General features: G+C 33.5%; 1 protein-coding gene across 7 annotated transcripts in view; it reads left to right on the top strand.

The window, feature by feature from the left end:
• Window positions 1-19,944, top strand: part of LOC136832667 (cell adhesion molecule Dscam2-like) — a 787,908-nt gene that overhangs the window by 462,015 nt on the left and 305,949 nt on the right. For all 7 annotated transcript variants that reach the window (XM_067093969.1, XM_067093965.1, XM_067093968.1 and 4 more), the window contains exon 5: window positions 17,106-17,252. In XM_067093969.1, coding sequence (XP_066950070.1) covers window positions 17,106-17,252 — 147 coding nt within the window. The remainder of the gene's footprint in view (window positions 1-17,105; window positions 17,253-19,944) is intronic.

Below are 19,944 nucleotides of genomic sequence, written 5' to 3'. Positions count from 1 at the left end.
TATTGTGCCCTAATTTTGTACCACAGTTTACACGAAATTTTAAACCATCCCATTTATTTCTGTGTATATTTCTTTTCATAATGTGATTCGTCTCATTATACCTTTTTTTTTTCAAGGTACGAAAAGATTTTTTTCAAAAAAAATGAAAAATGCCGAAGAAAAAATCTTTCGCCGTCTCACTTTTTAATTTCACGCGGAAAAATTCGTATATATTTTTTCCCTCTGTAGTGAAGAGCACGAGACAGTCTTTTTTTCCCGTAGTTTTTTCCTTTTTTTAATTTAGGAGGAAAAACTCTCCTTTGTTGTGTTAATTGGCTATTGAGGATGTACGGTAGGGAAGGAGAGGGAGGAAAAATTAAATTCGGAAAAAGGGTGTGGAGGAAAAGAGATAACAGAGAATGTCTAGAGAAAAAATTATCTCGTGATTAGACTCAGAGAGATAGTGGGCCGGCAAGATAAAGGGGGTTGGTTGATCGAATTGTCACGCAAGGAATTAAATAAAGAAGGGAAAAATTAAATAAATATTAAATAAAAACGAGGAATTATAAGATAGAGAAAAAGGATCATTTTAAAGACAAATGCGAGAATGTACCAGCGGATAAACAGGTGTCAGCAAATAGAGCAAAAGGTTGCAAATCAAGGTAATAAATTAAATGATAAATTATTATTATTATTATTATTATTATTATTATTATTATTATTATTATTATTATTATTATTATTATTATTATTATTATTATTTTGCTTTAAGGAATATCAATTTCCTTTCAACACATTACTATTTATATATATATATATATATTTTATTATTATTATATGTATATATACTCGTATATGTGTGTATGCAAGTATGTATGTAAACTTTTACATCTCTCCTGATAAATAGAAAACTTCTTGAATAACTCATCTTTTGATAGATGCTTCCATCTTTTCTTGAAGTATAAAGCATGAGCAAGCGCTGTAAATGAACAGTATTCCCCTCGTGTGCTTGCCATGCATATCCGAAGTCAAACTTACGTTCATTCTTTAATTTGAGCGATCACTGACTACTGCTCTCTCTCTCTCTCTCTCTCTCTCTCTCTCTCAACTTATTTTCATTTTTTTTTGAGATATTGACTACCTCTTACGCTACATATGAATTGCCTCTGAAACATGACTCTCTCTCTCTCTCTCTCTCTCTCTCTCTCTCTCTCTCTCTCTCTCTCTCTCTCAGCTCATGTTTAATTCATTTCATATTATGAGCAATCACTGCCTACGTCTTTCGCTGCGAATGAATCGCTTTCTCGAAATATGACTCTCTCTCTCTCTCTCTCTCTCTCTCTCTCTCTCTCTCTCTCTCTCTCTCTCTCTCTCTTCTCTCTCTTCGAGACTTTACGATAATTAGGAAAGATGATGTTAGTGCCCAAAGTTCTTAAGAGGCGGAAGGATGGTACAGGATTTACTCAAAGGACTTTCGGCGAAAATGAAGAGTGTTCTTTAGTAACTTTCGGCAAAAGCTTTCTTCCCCGCGTTGTTTGACGCTGGGCAGGAGGTGGGTGGATTTCAAAATCGGGGATGAAAGTCCCCCCGCCCTCTCTCTCTTCTCTCTCCTTCTATTTCTTGACCAGATTTTTTATTCAGCGTCAGATCATTAGCTTGACGTCTCTCTCTCTCTCTCTCTCTCTCTCTCTCTCTCTCTCTCTCTCTCTCTCTCTCTCTCTCTCTCTCGTTTCATTTATTGACCCGTTTTAATTCCTCGCCAGATCATTATCTTATCGGCTCTTTCCTCCCAGAATTCTTCTTATCGGTAAACTCTCTCTCTCTCTCTCTCTCTCTCTCTCTCTCTCTCTCTCTCTCTCTCTCTCTCTCTCTCTCTCTCTCTCATTGGTTAAGAGAATACTTTGTTATGCATGTCTTAAGTATTCCTTCCGTGTGTTTGGCCTCGATACCTTTCGATAAGCTAAGGTCGACCTCTCTCTCTCTCTCTCTCTCTCTCTCTCTCTCTCTCTCTCTCTGTGTGTGTGTGTGTGTGTGTGTGTGTGTGTGTGTGTGTAAAATTAACTGTTTGTAATATATTTGGTTAGGTGTGACTTATATTTGTGGATTATGCCTTTATGTTGATCTCTCTCTCTCTCTCTCTCTCTCTCTCTCTCTCTCTCTCTCTCTCTCTCTCTCTCTCTCTCTCTCTCTCAGCGTTTAAAAGAAAACTTTTACTTATATCTTGAGTATTCCTTTCGCGTGTGTTTGACTTCGATACCTTTCGACACGCTAAGCTGAGGCCGACCCTCTCTCTCTCTCTCTCTCTCTCTCTCTCTCTCTCTCTCTCTCTCTCTCTCTCTCTCTCTCTCTCTCTCTCTCTGTGTTTAAAATAAAACTCTTACTTATATCTTAAGTATTCCTTTCATGTGTATTTGACTTCGATACCTTTCGACAAGCTAAGGTCGACCTCTCTCTCTCTCTCTCTCTCTCTCTCTCTCTCTCTCTCTCTCTCTCTCTCTCTCTCTCTCTGTGTTTAAAAGAAAACTCTTACTTATATCTTAAGTATTCCTTTCGTGTGTATTTGACTTCGATACCTTTCCACACAAGCTAAGGTCGACCTCTCTCTCTCTCTCTCTCTCTCTCTCTCTCTCTCTCTCTCTCTCTCTCTCTCTCTCTCTCTCCGCGGAAGATTTCTGTCACCCGGTCACCCAAATCCTTTAGCCTGAAGGGATAGAAGTTTCCTTAGCATTATCGGGAGAGACCCACGGAAGCTTAGTGAGTCCTCGACATAAGGCCTCCTCCAACGCTAATGCTGTTGTTTATTTGACTTACGTGCGGGCTGTTTGGTGCTCTAAGCTGACAGTTATTTCATATCCCGGTTTGTTTGTGTTTGTTTGTTTTTAGGATTAAACACAAGCAGTATCTATTGTTTGTTTTGGCTTGTGATTGAAGTTCAGTAGAGTTATATTTTTTATTCTGTTAAACTTGGTTAGGTGTGACCTTGATTTGAATCGGGAGAGAGAGAGAGAGAGAGAGAGAGAGAGAGAGAGAGAGATGAATAATTTGTTATCAAGCAAAATCCTTAAATTCATATATATATATATATATATATATATATATATATATATATATATATATATATATATATATATATATCAGAGAGAGAGAGAGAGAGAGAGAGAGAGAGAGAGAGAGAGAGAGAGAGAGAGAGAGAGAGAGAGAGAGAATTTATCATTGAACAAAATCCTAAATTCATATATATATATATATATATATATATATATATATATATATATATATATATATATATATATATATATATATATATATATATATATATATATATCAGAGAGAGAGAGAGAGAGAGAGAGAGAGAGAGAGAGAGAGAGAGAGAGAGAGAGAGAGAGAGAGAAAATAAACATTGCATCATCCGGGTACCATATTACATTAGACCTCCCATTCATTCATAACTAATGGAGTCTCCTCCCCCCAAAGGGACCACAAACAAAATAGGTGGGGAGGGAATCCATGAATGGAATTCGTGCAAAAATCGTGTTAGTCCATAAAAAAATAAACGCAATAACGCTTCGCATACTACCGAGCGCGGATATACCGAATTCAATAACACGTGTATTAAATTTTGCACTTCCGCAGTGAGGCCGTAGTAACAGCGGAATACTGCAGTATCATATAAATATATATATATATATATATATATATATATATATATATATATATATATATATATATATATATATATATATATATATATATATATATATATTTACATATATGTTTCTATATATACATGTACTTATATATATATACACATATATACATACATACATTAATATATATATATATATATATATATATATATATATATATATATATATATATATATATATATATATATATTTGTACATGTAACTAGTTTCTACTCTAGACTCCATAACGTTTTACAAACGGCGATTACTCGGGTACAGATCGAATTGTCGAAATACCTCCGCTCTCTACGTCATAAATCTTTTTAAAATATGCCGGGGAGATCTATGAGAAATGAGTTTTCCCCCATTATACTTTTCCGGAGATTTAAAATACGACAAAAAAAAAAGTTGTATATGTACCTTTGATTTATATCTGGCGAGATTTAATACGTAGCTAATTCCAAAGAATTCCACAGATGTTCTAAGCATAGGCAAGAATGTATGGCTTTTGGTAATGACGTTGATTGATGGCTGCTCAAATTGACATCACAACGCGTCAGGCAGGTATTACCTCTTAGAAAGATTCACATGATACTGGAATAGTTTCATAAACTATAATGAGATGTGTGAAAGGTAACTAAGTATGAGAGTAATTGTCATAGAGATGTGCTTTAGGGTTCTCTAAGTTTGTTGCTGTAAATTTGGTTTCTGTGTTAAGATACCAAGGTTGCTGCAATAGCTTACTCAAATTTTTATCTATTTATTTATTCATTTGTTAATCCTTTTTTTTCCTTACTGATCACCTCTTTCTGTATTTCCTATTGTCGTCTGTAACTTATGAACACTATTATATTCTTTGGAAACTTGAATTTCAAGTCCGTGCCCCCACCTTTGGTGGGCTTGTTCCACATGAATAGGGTTAACTTTCTGAATAGTAACTGACAGTGTTCTATATAAATACAGATATGAATATTTTCATAAGAGACGAGTACCCTACAAATACAGTACATGGAATAGCTAACAATAGTACCGATTGGAAAGGCCTTGTATAAAACGTGAATTAAAAATAATACGGGTTCCATACCCGTCCACTTCTGCTTGGACTTAATGCATTTGAGCTCCAAATTTTTTTTTTTTTATTCCATCGCCCTTTTTTTCATTTTTACCTTCATCATTATCCTGCCGTGGTAAGAAGGACTAAGGTGGTGAGGATTTCTGCGCCAGAAATTTCCGATTGAAGTTGATGGCGTTACCAATCCTCTCTCTCTCTCTCTCTCTCTCTCTCTCTCTCTCTCTCTCTCTCTCTTTTTGGAAATGTGTTTCCTAAAGTGAAAATGCACATGAATGTCACATCTGGGCTCTCTCTCTCTCTCTCTCTCTCTCTCTCTCTCTCTCTCTCTCTCTCTCTCTCTCTCTCTCTCTCTCTCTCTCTCTCTCGTTCAAGTTCTTCAGGGAAATGTATTACCCTCTCTTCTCTCTCTCTCTCTCTCTCTCTCTCTCTCTCTCTCTCTCTCTCTCTCTCTCTCTCAAGTTCTTCAGGGAAATGTATTGTTGGTTATTTTACTCTCTTTCCTCCCCCCCCTCTCTCTCTCTCTTATTTAAGGTCTTCAGGGAAATGTTTTATTGGTTGTTTTAACCTCTCTCTCTCTCTCTCTCTCTCTCTCTCTCTCTCTCTCTCTCTCTCTCTCTCTCTCTCTCTCTCTCTCTAAGTGCAAATGCACACAACTGTCACATCTGGGATATATCCCTGGATTCTCTTTACGGCGGTATTTGCGGTCAGTGGACGAAGCTGCGACAGTCAAAAATCCCTCAAGCACGGGGTTCCTTCAAGCACATGCCTTTATGGGCATTTCTTTCGGTGTCATAACAGTGCCCTGTCGATGTGTGACTCTTTGCCCATGAGTCAGAGTAACGGGTTATCGATAAGAAGTGTATTTGAGGTGTAATTTATGTGTATTTTGCACGGGTTCGTACCAGCCACAACGCTTATTTGCTGAGAGAGAGAGAGAGGGAGTAAAGTAACAATATTTTTTAAAATTGATTCATTAAGTGAAATTTTGTGAAAGTGAAGTCAGAATATTCTTTTCCATTTATTTATAAATTGGAATGTGTCGAAAATGAATTCCCAAACAACAACAAAAAATAGAATTGAAATATATTCTGATATGCTAGCAAGATTTAATGATCTCTGTAATTAACCCTTGCAAATTGGCCATTTCTCTCTCTCTCTCTCTCTCTCTCTCTCTCTCTGCATTTGGGATAGCATTCCAACCCTTTTCCAGATGGGAAACGCCCTCCCTCCCCCCTCCCTCCTCCCCTGCCCCTTCCCCTCCTCTGGGCGGGAGCGTCTGTTTGGAAAGGCTTTCTGCACTCCCACTCCGGAGTCATCAAGTGTTATTGGCGCCCTTGTTTGCGTAGGTCTCAATGACATTCTGCTATGAGGCTGATGGGAAAGTTTGCGATGTGAGAGTCAGGTTCTCTCGGCAGCAGCAGAATCAGCTTTTCTCCTGCTCTTCAGATTGTTGGGGGAGGTGCTCTTCTTCTTCAGCAGAGAGCCAACTTCAAGGGCCACCAGCCTCCATCCACTCTTCAGAAAGTAATTCTTCGGTTTAAGTTTCTCTCTCTCTCTCTCTCTCTCGAGTTGCTTGTTGCCTCCGAGTGGTGCTTCAGTCTCGGCTTCAGATTCAGCTGTTGCTGCTGCTGCTGCTGCAGAAGCTGATGCAGCGTTCAGGGTCTGTATCGGTAGTTTTTTGGGACATTCCATACCATCCCACCTTAAAAGCCAGAATGTTGGCCGAGTTAATTTCCTTAGTATGAATATTCATCATTTAGAAGTGTGGAAGTGTTCTCAGATTGGTAGGTTATTATTAAAAATGTGGAAGTATACGCGTATTTGTAGATTATTACTTAAGAGTGTGGAAATATCCTCAGATTTGTAGGTTATTGTTTAAAAAGTGTGAAAGTATTCTTAGATTTGTAAGTTATTTAAAAGTGTGGAAGTATTTTCAGACTTGTAAGTTATTATTTAAAAGTGTGGAATTATTCTGAGATTTGCATTTGATTATTTAAAAGTGTGAAAGTATTCTCGGATTTGTATGTCATTATTTAAAAGTGTGGAAATATTCTCATATTTGTAGGCTGTATTCGAATGACTTCGAAGCATTATGCAACCCCCTTTTCAAAGTCATCTATCACAGCTTTACACTGGAATCGAAGTGACCTCAGGAAAAAGTATGGACAACTTCAGCTTAACCAAAAGAACTTAACTAAGTGAAAGGTTCAGTTTTCCCAATTATCTCGCACGTTTTCTAATTACACGAGTGAGGACTGGAAGGAAAGTTTAGAACTTTAGATTTTACGTAGCTTTGTGGTCTCCTTGGGAGGATTGTAATTGGGCAATGGGAAAACAATAATACAGAGGTTTAGAAGATATTTTTATTTTATTTTCCCCGGAGAAGTAATTCAGAATGCAAAGTTAGGTCTTCAAGGACATTAGAAAAAATTATCATCTGTGGGAGTAATGAGTACAGCGGTTAATTTTGTTTCAGTGATGTGTAAACAGATAGGTCGACAGTTTATACAACCATATATATATATATGTGTGTGTGTGTGTGTGTGTGTGTTGTGTGAGTGTTTGTGTTTATGTAAATCTATGTATAAACCAACGAATCACAGTATTCCATTAATTTAGTGACAAACCCAGGCCGTGAAAGAACTATGTGGTAACCTGTTAACAAAAAGAAAAATTCAATCACAGCCACATTCCCCAGAGACATTATATAAACATTAAACTTCGCATAAAAAAGCTTTACCCGATTCTCTTGAGTTTACAGCCGACAGCCGATTTTGCCTTCCAAACAGAAACTCATAAGTTTTAGCGACACAGGGTTTGTCCAATTCTGCATAACGCTGTAATGTTATGACTCGCGTATAACGCAAGAATGCCTTTGTGTTATAGGATAAAATTCGTTCTTGGCGTAGCCCCATAGATTGTAGTACTGTATTCTGTTATTGATATTTGTTATTGTTTTTTTTGGCTATGTTATCTAAATGCTCTTTAAATTCGGTTTTCAAGAGACTGGTCGTTTGCCCAGAATATATCAAGTTACAGAATTAATTAATCAGGAAATATAATGTACTCGTAAATCATAAAAACTCGAAGGCTGCTTAAAATTCATTCTTTGAAACATTGTCGAACATTAATCACCACTTTTGGGTTATAAATCACTATACCTCAGCAGTAAATCACCAGCTGCCAGAAGTGAGAATTGAAAAAAAGCACTGGTCACTAAATTCAAGATGGTACCAGCTTTAATAAAGATGACTTCTGTCCCTAGCTGCAACCCCTTTCATTCCTTTTACTATACCTCCATCCGTATTCTCTTTCATCCATCTTACTTTCTTCAACCCTCTCTTAACAATTGTTTCATAGTGCAACTGGGAGGTTTTCCTCCTGTTACACATCGCAAACCTTTTTTACTCCCAATTTCCCTTTCAGCCTTGAATGACCTCATAGGTTCCAGCGCTTGGTCTTGGGTCTAATTCATTTCAGTTTCGTAGACGATCGTATTATTAATAGATAATTTTGTAAATTACTTGAATTCAGATACAAGATACAAAGTGGATAACTCAGTAAAACAGTTTATTTTAAATCACAATTTACTCTGCAAATTACTCGAAATTACTTGAATTCAGTTACGAGAAAAAAAAGGCATAACGTAATAGAATAATTTAATCCCGGGCATGTTAATAAATTATTGGGTATGTTGATGATTTATCCCTAGATTTACTATTCTGTTTTCTTAAATCACAATTTACTCTACAAGTTACTTGAAATTACTGGAATGCTGATACGGAAAACAAAAGTGAAAATGTAATAAGGTAATTTAATCAAAAACTTGTTGATAATTTATCCCTAGATGTATTGTTTAGTTTTATAGGTCACAATTTACTCTACAAATTACTTGAAATTAATGGAATTCAGATGCGAGAAACAAAGGTGATGATTTAACAAGAATATTTCATCCCAGAGGTGTTAATAAGTTATTAGATTTGTTAACAATTTTTTATTCTCAGACATGTTTTTTTTATCACAATTTACTCTACAAACCACTTCTACAAATTACTTGAAATGACATAAAATCAGACATGAAAAACAAAAGGAACAACTCGGCAGAACAATTTATTCCCAGACTTGTTAATAAATCATTAGATCTGTTAATGATTTACCCCTAGATTTATCACGCGAGATTAACCAGCAGACGTCCCCGAAATGCAATTTGTCACCAGCGCGGCGACGTCAAGTGCGCTAAACCAACGGCCGGCGTCACACATGATACATCATCAATCACAGCCGACACATCAGGTTTCCGGAAGCTTGGTCACGTGACGAGATATAAATTACCCGGAAGTGGAACAGGTGGCCGCTTACAGATCGCTTCAAAAGAAACATTTGACTTGGAAAGTCTTTCGGAGTAAATGACTGAAAAGAAGGATTATGTCTTTGCTGGTATTGAAACGTAATTATTGAATTGAATTTAATCCTTTTTTTTTCAAGCTGTAAGCCATATACATTAGATGTAATTTTACATATGCATATCATGTAAAAGATGGTTATTAATATTTTTCAAAAGACGAACTCTATTCATGTGGTACAATCCCACCATAGGGGCCATTGACTTGAAATTCAAGCTTCCAAGGAAATATGGTTTATTATTATTATTATTATTATTATTATTATTATTATTATTATTATTATTATTATTATTATTATTCAGAAGATAAGCCCTATTCTTATGGAACAATCCCACCACAGGGGCCATTGACTTGAAATTCAAGCTTCCAAGGAAATATGGTTTATTATTATTATTATTATTATTATTATTATTATTATTATTATTATTATTATATTATTATTATTATTATTCAGAAGATAAGCCCTATTCTTATGGAACAATCCCACCACAGGGGCCATTGACTTGAAATTCAAGCTTCTAAGGAATATGGTGTATTATTATTATTATTATTATTATTATTATTATTATTATTATTATTATTATTATTATTATTATTATTATTCAGAAGATGAGCCCTATTCTTATGGAACAAGCCCACCACAGGGGACGTTGACTTGAAATCCGAACTTCCAAAGAATAATATGATGGTGTCCATTTGGGAAAAGTAAGAGAAGGCAAAGGGAAATACAGAAAGAAGCGATCTCATTAAAAAAGAAAAAAAGAAAGTAATAATTACATAGAAATGTACTAAAATTCCAGGAGAATAGTATTATGTAGTGCGCTGCATCTTCGCTGAAACTTTTCAAGTTCCAATTGCACGACAATCTCAGGGAGACTGTTCCACAGTGCAACGGTGTGAGGAATAAAGGACCTCTGGAACTGAGAAGTCCCAGAGGTCTTTTATCCCTCACACCGCTGGGCTTTGGAACAGTCCAACGGTGTGAGGAATAAATTCATTACAATGATCAGGATTAATACAAGCGCTTACTATCATAAATTATCATAAACTATCTGTTACCTTGGTTAAAGTCTTGGTAGCGCGGGGACTTGTTAAATTAATTAACACAGTATAAGAAACAAGGGGTTAAATAGCACGGTCATTGTTAAGTAGATGAAAAATAAAAGGGACATTATGTCGATGAATAAATTTGCGTGAGTCGAATCCGGTGCCTTGTACAACAGGAAAAAAATCTGTTAGTTGGTCGTAGCAAACGTTTACAAAGTTTGTTTTATTTATAATATATATATATATATATATATATATATATATATATATATATATATATATATATATATATATATATATATATATATATATATATATATATATATACACACACATACACATATATATATACATATATATATATATATATATATATATATATATATATATATATATGTACATATATGTTTATATATATATATATGTATATATTTATACATACATATATATACATATATATACATATGTATGTATGTATACATACATACATATATATATATATATATATATATATTATATGTTAATTTAACGTAATGATCAGATACTTACCTTTATGACAAATGAAAGATTTGTCACCGAGGAATTAAACGAATAACTTTCCGTCACTTTCTAGACGGGACACTCCCAAAAATCCTCGGTCCTTTCTGCTCTCGAACGAGATAAGGAACTAATGCTAAATAAATAGAATAAAAAAGAGAGAACGAAATGGAAGGAGAGAAAGAAAGAGAGAGAGAGAGAGAGAGAGAGAGAGAGATCGGTTGAATGTGGAAGAATGTTTTTTTTCGTATGCTTCGGGACGTAGGCACCTCCCTTGCTTGCCAGAGGGACGACTACCTTTAATTTTTTTTATTGTGTATCGTACGAAAGAGTCTCTATTCTCTTGCTGGCGTCGTATTTTTTTCTTTAATGTCTTTTCGTTTTTTCTAATCTTTTACTTGATTCCTTTCAGGTGAAACACTTGTATGTATGTATGTATGTATGAAAAGCAATTCTGTTGTATAGATGTATGTACTGTATTTATGGATAGTAATTAAATTTATTTTTTATACTGTTTGCCTTTTTTTAATACTGTTTGCCTAGTGACTGAGCTTTATGTATCTTTACTTGTTTATAATATTCATGTCACCCTAATAATGCAGTTTTTTTTCATTTTCATTATCCACTTGAAAAAAAATGTTTTTCACGTGTTTGAATGCTTACTTTATTACCTGTACTGTACAGTCCTTTGTTTATACACAATCATTATCACAATACTGTGACAAAATTATATATATATATATATATATATATATATATATATATATATATATATATATATATATATATATATATATTATACATATATATACATATATATGGATTTATTTATGTATATATATATATATATATATATATATATATATATATATATATACATATATATTTTTTGCAAACAGATAAATAATTGGGAATGTATTTCTAAACGGCCCATTATTTAAAAATTATAAATATATATATATATATATATATATATATATATATATATATATATATATATATATATATATATATATATATATATATATATATATATATATATGTATATATTATATATGTATGTACATATATATATATATTTATAATTTTTAAATAATGGCCCTTTTAGAAATACATTCCCATTTATTTATTTGTCTGCAAAATATGAATTTGTTTCGCACAGACGTCAATTGCACATCCTACCTTCTCAGGTAACTGATATCTGTCCTTGTATAAATTGCTGTTAAAAATTTCTGGCACACTAATCCCCACTCTTTGAAATTCTCTTATATTTCTTATTTTCGCACAGGTCGTTTGAAGACCGGAATGACACAAATTGGTTGATCTGCAATTGCAAAAGCATTAGTTGAGCTTGTGTTTGTTGCGTATTCGACAAACAAATTACGTTGTTTACGACAATGCTTTGCTTGTTATTCTTTCAGCTGTCGAGAGTAATTCGTTGTATTATTTTTGGTACAGTGGTTTGGTCTCATCTTTAAGCGTGTAATACATATGTACGTATAATATATGTATGTGATATATATATATATATATATATATATATATATATATATATATATATAATATATATCAATGTAAATCTATATATATATATATATATATATATATATATATATATATATATATATATACACAATATGTATATAAATACAAATCTATATAAATATATATATATATATATATATATATATATATATATATATATATATATATATATATGTGTATATATATATATATATATATATATATATATATATATATATATATATATATATATATATATATATATGTAATTCTAATATTCAATGCCTCTTAACTTCTCGAATTCTTCGCTTTTTGGATATGCTTGTAACTGAAAGTGACATCCAAACACAAAAATTGAAGAGACTTGTGATTTGCCGGTCGCAGGAGACGAACCCGGGTCACCTTAACCAGGTCGGCAACGTGACCTCCTTGTGGTTAAGGTGACCCGGGTTCGTCTCCTGCGACCGGCAAATCACAAGTCTCTTCAGTTTCTTGTGTTTGGATGTCAATTCGTAGTTACAAGCATATCAAAAAAGCGCGAAAGAATTCGAGAAGTTAAGAGGGCATTGTGGCTATTAGAATTACATATGGGTCTATAAAAGTGACCAGTAGATTCTACATATATATATATATATATATATATATATATATATATATATATATATATATATATATATATATATATATATATATATATATATATATATATATATATATATATATATACTATATATTCAAGATCTCAAAAATTTATGAGAGTTGAAAGACTTAAGAGAGAAAAAGTTAAGTACTCGTATACTTTAGTTTAACCAGACCACTGAGCTGATTAACAGCTCTCCGAGGGCTGGGCCGAAGGATTAGATTTATTTTACGTGGCTAAGAACCAACTGGTTACTAGCAACGGGACCTACAGCTTTGTGTGGAATCCGAACCACATTATGACGGGAAATGAATTTCTATCGCCAGAAATAAATTCCTCTAATTCTTCATTGGCGGTCGGAGAGTCGAACGCTGTGCCAACAGCGTGCTAGCCGAGAGCTTTACCCACCCTCCCAATGAAGAACTGACTTAAAAGAGAGAGAGATTATGAAGTAAGCTGTTTTTCTCATGCCTATTTCCACCAAAATTCGATCTATAATAGTCGACTAACAACTGATTATCATCATTTGTATATATATTTTACTGAGAGAAACAATCACTGGAGTCTGAAATAAAGAAATACCAAAGAGAGAAAATTTATTCACTCAGTTAATTACGATTATATTAATACCTGGATGCTGAGATACACATTTTCTCTCTCTCTCTCTCTCTCTCTCTCTCTCTCTCTCTCTCTCTCTCTCTCTCTCTCTTTCTCTCTCTTTTAAGCCTTCCAACTCTCGTAAATATTTGACAGCTTGAATGCTGAGATATCCATTCGTACTCTCTCTCTCTCTCTCTCTCTCTCTCTCTCTCTCTCTCTCTCTCTCTCTCTCTCTCTCTCTCTCTCTCTCAAGTCTTCCATCTCTCATAAATATTTGACAACTTGAATACTGAAATATACATTCATAATCTCTCTCTCTCTCCCTCTCTCTCTCTCTCTCTCTCCGGCAGGCGTCACACCCAGTGTCTTAATACGTCATAAAAGGTACTTCAATATTAAGCAAAAGAATGCAGAAGTAACTTCCTTTGGGGAAACGAATGATTGATAGATCATAAATGTCAGGGTAATTGAATCCAGGTGATCGAGTGGCCACCGAGAACAGTAAATTATATTACAGAACTTCATTTATATATATATATATATATATATATATATATATATATATATATATATATATATATATATATATATATATGTATATGGCCTGTGAAATCAATCTGAGAGTAATGGATAGACTTTTTTTTCCTTTCGTGTTGTAGATCACTTATTAGGAAGTAATTTACTTATATTTTTATCTATTTTTTTCACTGGAATTTTTGTATATTTATTTATTGATATTAATTTTTTTTTCCTTTTCTAATATCTGATCTCATTTTTCTGCTTTTCTTGTTACCTTCTGTTACTTCTTTCAGAGGATCACCATATTCTTCGGAAGCTTGTTCCGTAAGAATAGGGTTCATCTTTTGAATAATAATAATAATAATAATAATAATAATAATAATAATAATAATAATAGTAATAATAATAATGATAATGGTAATGGAGAAACAAATCCACGATTATGTTTATGTACACATATTTAAAGATCAACCTGTACAGATTTATTTTTAATTATATGTACATATACACAACTGTGGATTTACTCCATTTCGAGACTCATGCTACTACGAGTATTTTTTTATTTAATAATAATAATAATAATAATAAATAGAGAGAGACAAGACATAGCGGAAAGACTGGACTCAAAGCGAGAGAGAGGAAGATAAAAAAAAGCTTCAGAAGTTGTGCGAACGATAATTAGTAAATTACACACTACACGCAGCAACTTTCCACAACTGATTGGTAAGCTTGTTCGACCAGTCCAAAAGTTACTCTCTCTCTCTCTCTCTCTCTCTCTCTCTCTCTCTCTCTCTCTCTCTCTCTCTCTCTCTCTCTCTCTCTCTCTCTCTCTATTGCTTTCTGTTTTAGTATGGAATTACACACGCAGAGAGGAAATAGGTTACTTGATGTTAATATATTCCTTTTATATATATAATATATATATATATATATATATATATATATATATATATATATATATATATATATATTTACATATACATTGTATATATATGTATGTATGTATACACACATACATATGTATATATATTATTGTCAAGAGGAGGAAATTGAGAGTAAATGTGAGCAAGAGTAAAGCTGAAAGAGTAAATGAATAAGAGTGGCTTGAGGTGGGTCTGGTCATGTGGGAAGAATGAAGGAAGATTCGTCGTTGAAATTAGTGTAAAATTCGGAGTTGAGGCAAGATAGAGGTGATTGGGGAACGAGTTTGTGGTGGAGGTTTGATGCACTACTGGTGAGCCCTTTTTTGTAGGTATATGAAGCGAGTAATTTGGTAGAAGTTATCAAAACAAGGTTGTTGTGTTCACGATAAAGCAATTAATACAAAAATATAACGCATCGCCCAAGTATTAAGAATATTGACTAAATAATGACTTAGATAAATTGAAACGGAGGGCTATTGAGCACACAGCTTCCAGCATGAATAAAGGATGATATTCTACAGCTCAAAAGAATGAATACAAACTGTAGGGATCTTGCTTAGATAGTGACCCCTAAGGTATGTATCCACCTTTGCGGCATGTTTAGTACAAGCCCGTTGGAGATTACCGCAAAAACATAAACAAAAGACTGTAAATATCATAAAGATGATAAGCCCCAATAATTAGGCCTAGATAACGACCCCCGAACTTCGTTGGGGGGTCACTATCTAGGAAAGATCCAACTGTAGAACTGCACAGCTGTAGAACTGGTGTATTGACACTTGGTCATATTTCCACGTAGTCCCAAGCGGATTGATAAATCTCTCATAAGAGGCTTGGAAAGAGTAACTTGCTACCTACCTGCTGCCAACAGCCACATGCAACGGGGCGCGTATTGATTGAAAGCAGTACGTACATCAAAACCAAAAGATATTGAGAACACAGTACATGAATAGCTTATATCCTGAAGCACAAGTGCAGTACGTGGCACTAAATATTGATGTATAGAATGTATATCTTTTCGCTTTTTACAGCGACGAACGGAATTGAAATAACGATTTACCCGGTGAGTTTGTTTGAATGCGAAAATTTACCTTGTGTTTTTTCTATGTGACATTCTCACAGAAATGCAAAATTGGTTTTCTCAGATTGTGAGAAAGATCTTAACATTTATGTTCGCCCCCTGAAGATATTTTGCATGCTAAAAATATATTGTATTTTATTTGATTTCATTTTACAACGATTTAAATCTTTACTGAAGGTAGTGGTGTCCTCTAAAATGCAAAGGAACGATTTAAAAAAAAAAGAGAGAGAGAATTGTCAACAACTCGTCATCACATTTTAATCGTCTGTATAATGATAATTGCCATGAATTACGCTTTCTGTATTATGGAAAGAAGTAAATTCATTTCCATATTTCTGTATTGTAATGAGACGGCAAGAGTTTCATTTTCCCTCAGCTGGAATATTTGTTTCAGTTTGAAAAGTATTACAGTCACTTTATTTCATAAGCGGAAAAGCAGTGTAGCTTCCGGTTAATCTGTCATATAATCCAGTAAAAGACTGAGAACTCTTTTTAACATATTCTAGATAAATTAATAAAAATGAGATCATATTAATACTGAGCTTGACGTGATTTATTTTTATTTATCTGTTTACTTATTTATTTAATAACTTATTTATTTACTTGCTTATTAATTAGTTAATTAATTTATTTTTACCATAAGCCTTTCGGTTTCCACAAAAATTGCTGGTGTGAGGTTGCTAGCCTTACGCCACGCCCCGCAGTTGCGTAAGTGTTTGTGTGTCGACGGTGTGCAAGATTCTTGCTGGTCACCTATCCAGGCAGTGAGCAGAACCAACTTTGCTTGTAATCGCCGATCTGGGTTTACCAGTATTTATATGTACATATATATATATATATATATATATATATATATATATATATATATATATATATATATATATATATATATATATATATATATATATCAACAAAATGTCAACAAGATGTAAATTATTATTATTATTATTATTATTATTATTACCATAAGGCACCTTACCCTTTTACATCACACCGAAAGAAACATTACATCCATACATTATACCCATTCCTCCATCTCTCGTAAACACACGTGAATTTTACTAATATATATCTTTTTTCCTGTTTTTTTCCAGACGGGAAATACCAATCGCTCATGGATGGGCGCCTTCTCGTCCACGACGTAGAAGCTGCTGATTCGTATGCCACCTACAAATGCCGGGTACTTCATACCCTAACTGCTGCCACCGCCACTTCCAACACTGCCCGGATCATAGTTCACGGTAAGGGGGTACTGTGATAGTTTGTGTTGGCATCTAGGGTCGATTATTGGGATACAGATAGTTAGTGTTGGCATCTGGGGTCGGTTATTGGGGTACTGTGATAGTTAGTGTTGGCATCTGGGGTCGGTAATTGGGGTACAGGTAGTTAGTGTTGGCATCTGGGGTCGGTAATTGGGGTACAGATAGTTAGTGTTGGCATCTGGGGTCGGTTATTGGGGTACAGATAGTTAGTGTTGGCATCTGGGATCGGTAATTGTGGTACAGATAGTTAGTGTTGGCATGTGGGGTCCGTAAATGGGGTACAGTCTCCCTGAGGATGTCGTGAGATTGGAACCTCGAAAGTTCAGGCGGAGATTGCAATAAGTTAGTGCCATAGAGAAATTCCACTTGCATTTTAAATCATTTTTACTTATATTCTGATCTGTTTATGTATTTAATTTGTTTAGTCTCTCTATTTATTTATTAATTTAATTTATTTCATTATTTTATAAGGAAAAGTTCGGGCGAAGATACTATGCATTACTATAAAAAAAAATTCCCAGTGTATTTTAAATAGCTTTACTTAAATTTTTACGTGTTTATTTATTGATTAATTAATTTTTTTATTTTTTATTAACTGTTCTCTTCTTTCTATATTTCATATTACCTTCTGTTACTTCTTTCAAATGAACATCATATTCTTTGGAAGCTTGAATTTCAAGTCATTGGCCCCTGTGGTGGGCTTGTTCTATATGAATAGGGTTCATCTCCTGAATAATAATAATAATAATAATAATAATAATAATAATAATAATAATAATAATAATGCCTGAAGTCATTTACCATGTATCCGAGGTTATTCTCAAGATAATTACATATATATATATATATATATATATATATATATATATATATATATATATATATATATATATATATATATATATATATATATATATATATATATATATGTATATATATAGTTACATATAATTTTTGTATTTGAAGCTTAATACATTCATTTATAATTGACATACTGAATATATATATATATATATATATATATATATATATATATATATATATATATATATATATATATATATATATATATATATATATATATATATATATATATGAGTGGTCATGTCTAGACTAGGTAATAACATCAGTATTGAGAGCGCCTACACCCAAACACACACAGAGAGAGAGAGAGAGAGAGAGAGAGAGAGAGAGAGAGAGAGAGAGAGAGAGTGTTCTTGCCACCTTGAGTTATTGGAGCTTACAGTTGATTTATTGAGTAATAGAAAGGGTTTCAATATGATGTATGGCAATAATTCAACCCCCCGGCTAAACCTTCATGACTTGTGGGACTGTCTGTTGCTGGTAGTGAACAGATATATATTCGAATTTTAAAATTTTCATGTATGAAAAGTCTGGCATGAATGCGTTCGTACGCGGTGGCATGTTTACATTCTGAGTATACACACACACACACACACACACACACACACACACACACACACACACACACACACACACACACACACACACACACACACACACACTTGCCTTTATGATCCTGATGACTTTATACAGAAATTTATTTGTTTCACGCGTGATTATGTGTTGACTACTGTATGACTTTATATATATATATATATATATATATATATATATATATATATATATATGTATATATATATATATATATGTATATATAAAAGATTAAATCTTTCTTGGACAAACAGTATCATATACATATTTATTAATATATATATATAATGCCTTATGTTCTGCAGATGTTGTTTGCTTCGCCTTTACATGATTTGCCAGTTTCGCCATAGTACCCTTCTTCACAGTCTAGACACGCTGCCATAAAACCCCCTCTAATCTTTCCCCTTCTACACAGACTTTTGTTTCTAACTATTTTATTCCTAATGGTGTTTTTGTAGCTGCCTATCAATTTGAAATTATTTAGCTTCCTGTTGATAAGTGCAATAGAGTTGTTGTCCGGAACTGTAATTATTTTCTTTCCTACCAAATGTTCCTTTTCAATCCTTTCCCTCTCCCAAAATAGTTTTCCTTGCTTTGATATGTGCCCACTCCACCAATACTTAGGGTAGCCTAATCTCCTAAAAACTCTCCCCTCAGGTAATCCAACTCTTCAAATAAAAATTCAACTGCAAAATCCTATAAGCCTGATGGCCAACCCTGTCATTAATCCTATTTTTATTTCTTTCCTATGACTGGAGAACCTATGTATGTATGAATTGGTGTGTGTCTTCTTCCTATATACCTTGAATTTTAAATTCTCCCCTACCCTCTTGACCAGGACATCCAAGAAAGGAATTTCTCCTTCCTTCTCTTCTTCTAATGTGAACTTGATGTGTTCATTTAGTTTATTTATGTTTTCTAAAAACTTGTGTAGATCTTCCTTTCTCCCCTTGTAAATGATCAAGATGTTATCCACGTATCTTACCCATTTTACGATATTTAAGTTCTTTGCCATTTCAAAAGATGGGTAAGATACGTTGATGAAATCTTGATCCCATTTACAAGCCATTTTTTGTATTAGATTTTCACAACCCTTAGAAAACATAAATAAACTAAATGAACACATCAAGTTAGCATTTTTATTAAAAGAGAAGGAAGGAGAAATTTTACATTGGATGTCCTGATTATAAAGATATTATTTCCATCGTCGTATATA

This window comes from Macrobrachium rosenbergii, chromosome 50 (assembly GCF_040412425.1).
Source record: "Macrobrachium rosenbergii isolate ZJJX-2024 chromosome 50, ASM4041242v1, whole genome shotgun sequence".
Classification (NCBI taxonomy): domain Eukaryota; kingdom Metazoa; phylum Arthropoda; class Malacostraca; order Decapoda; family Palaemonidae; genus Macrobrachium; species Macrobrachium rosenbergii.
This window is presented reverse-complemented; position numbering and strand designations above follow the sequence as displayed.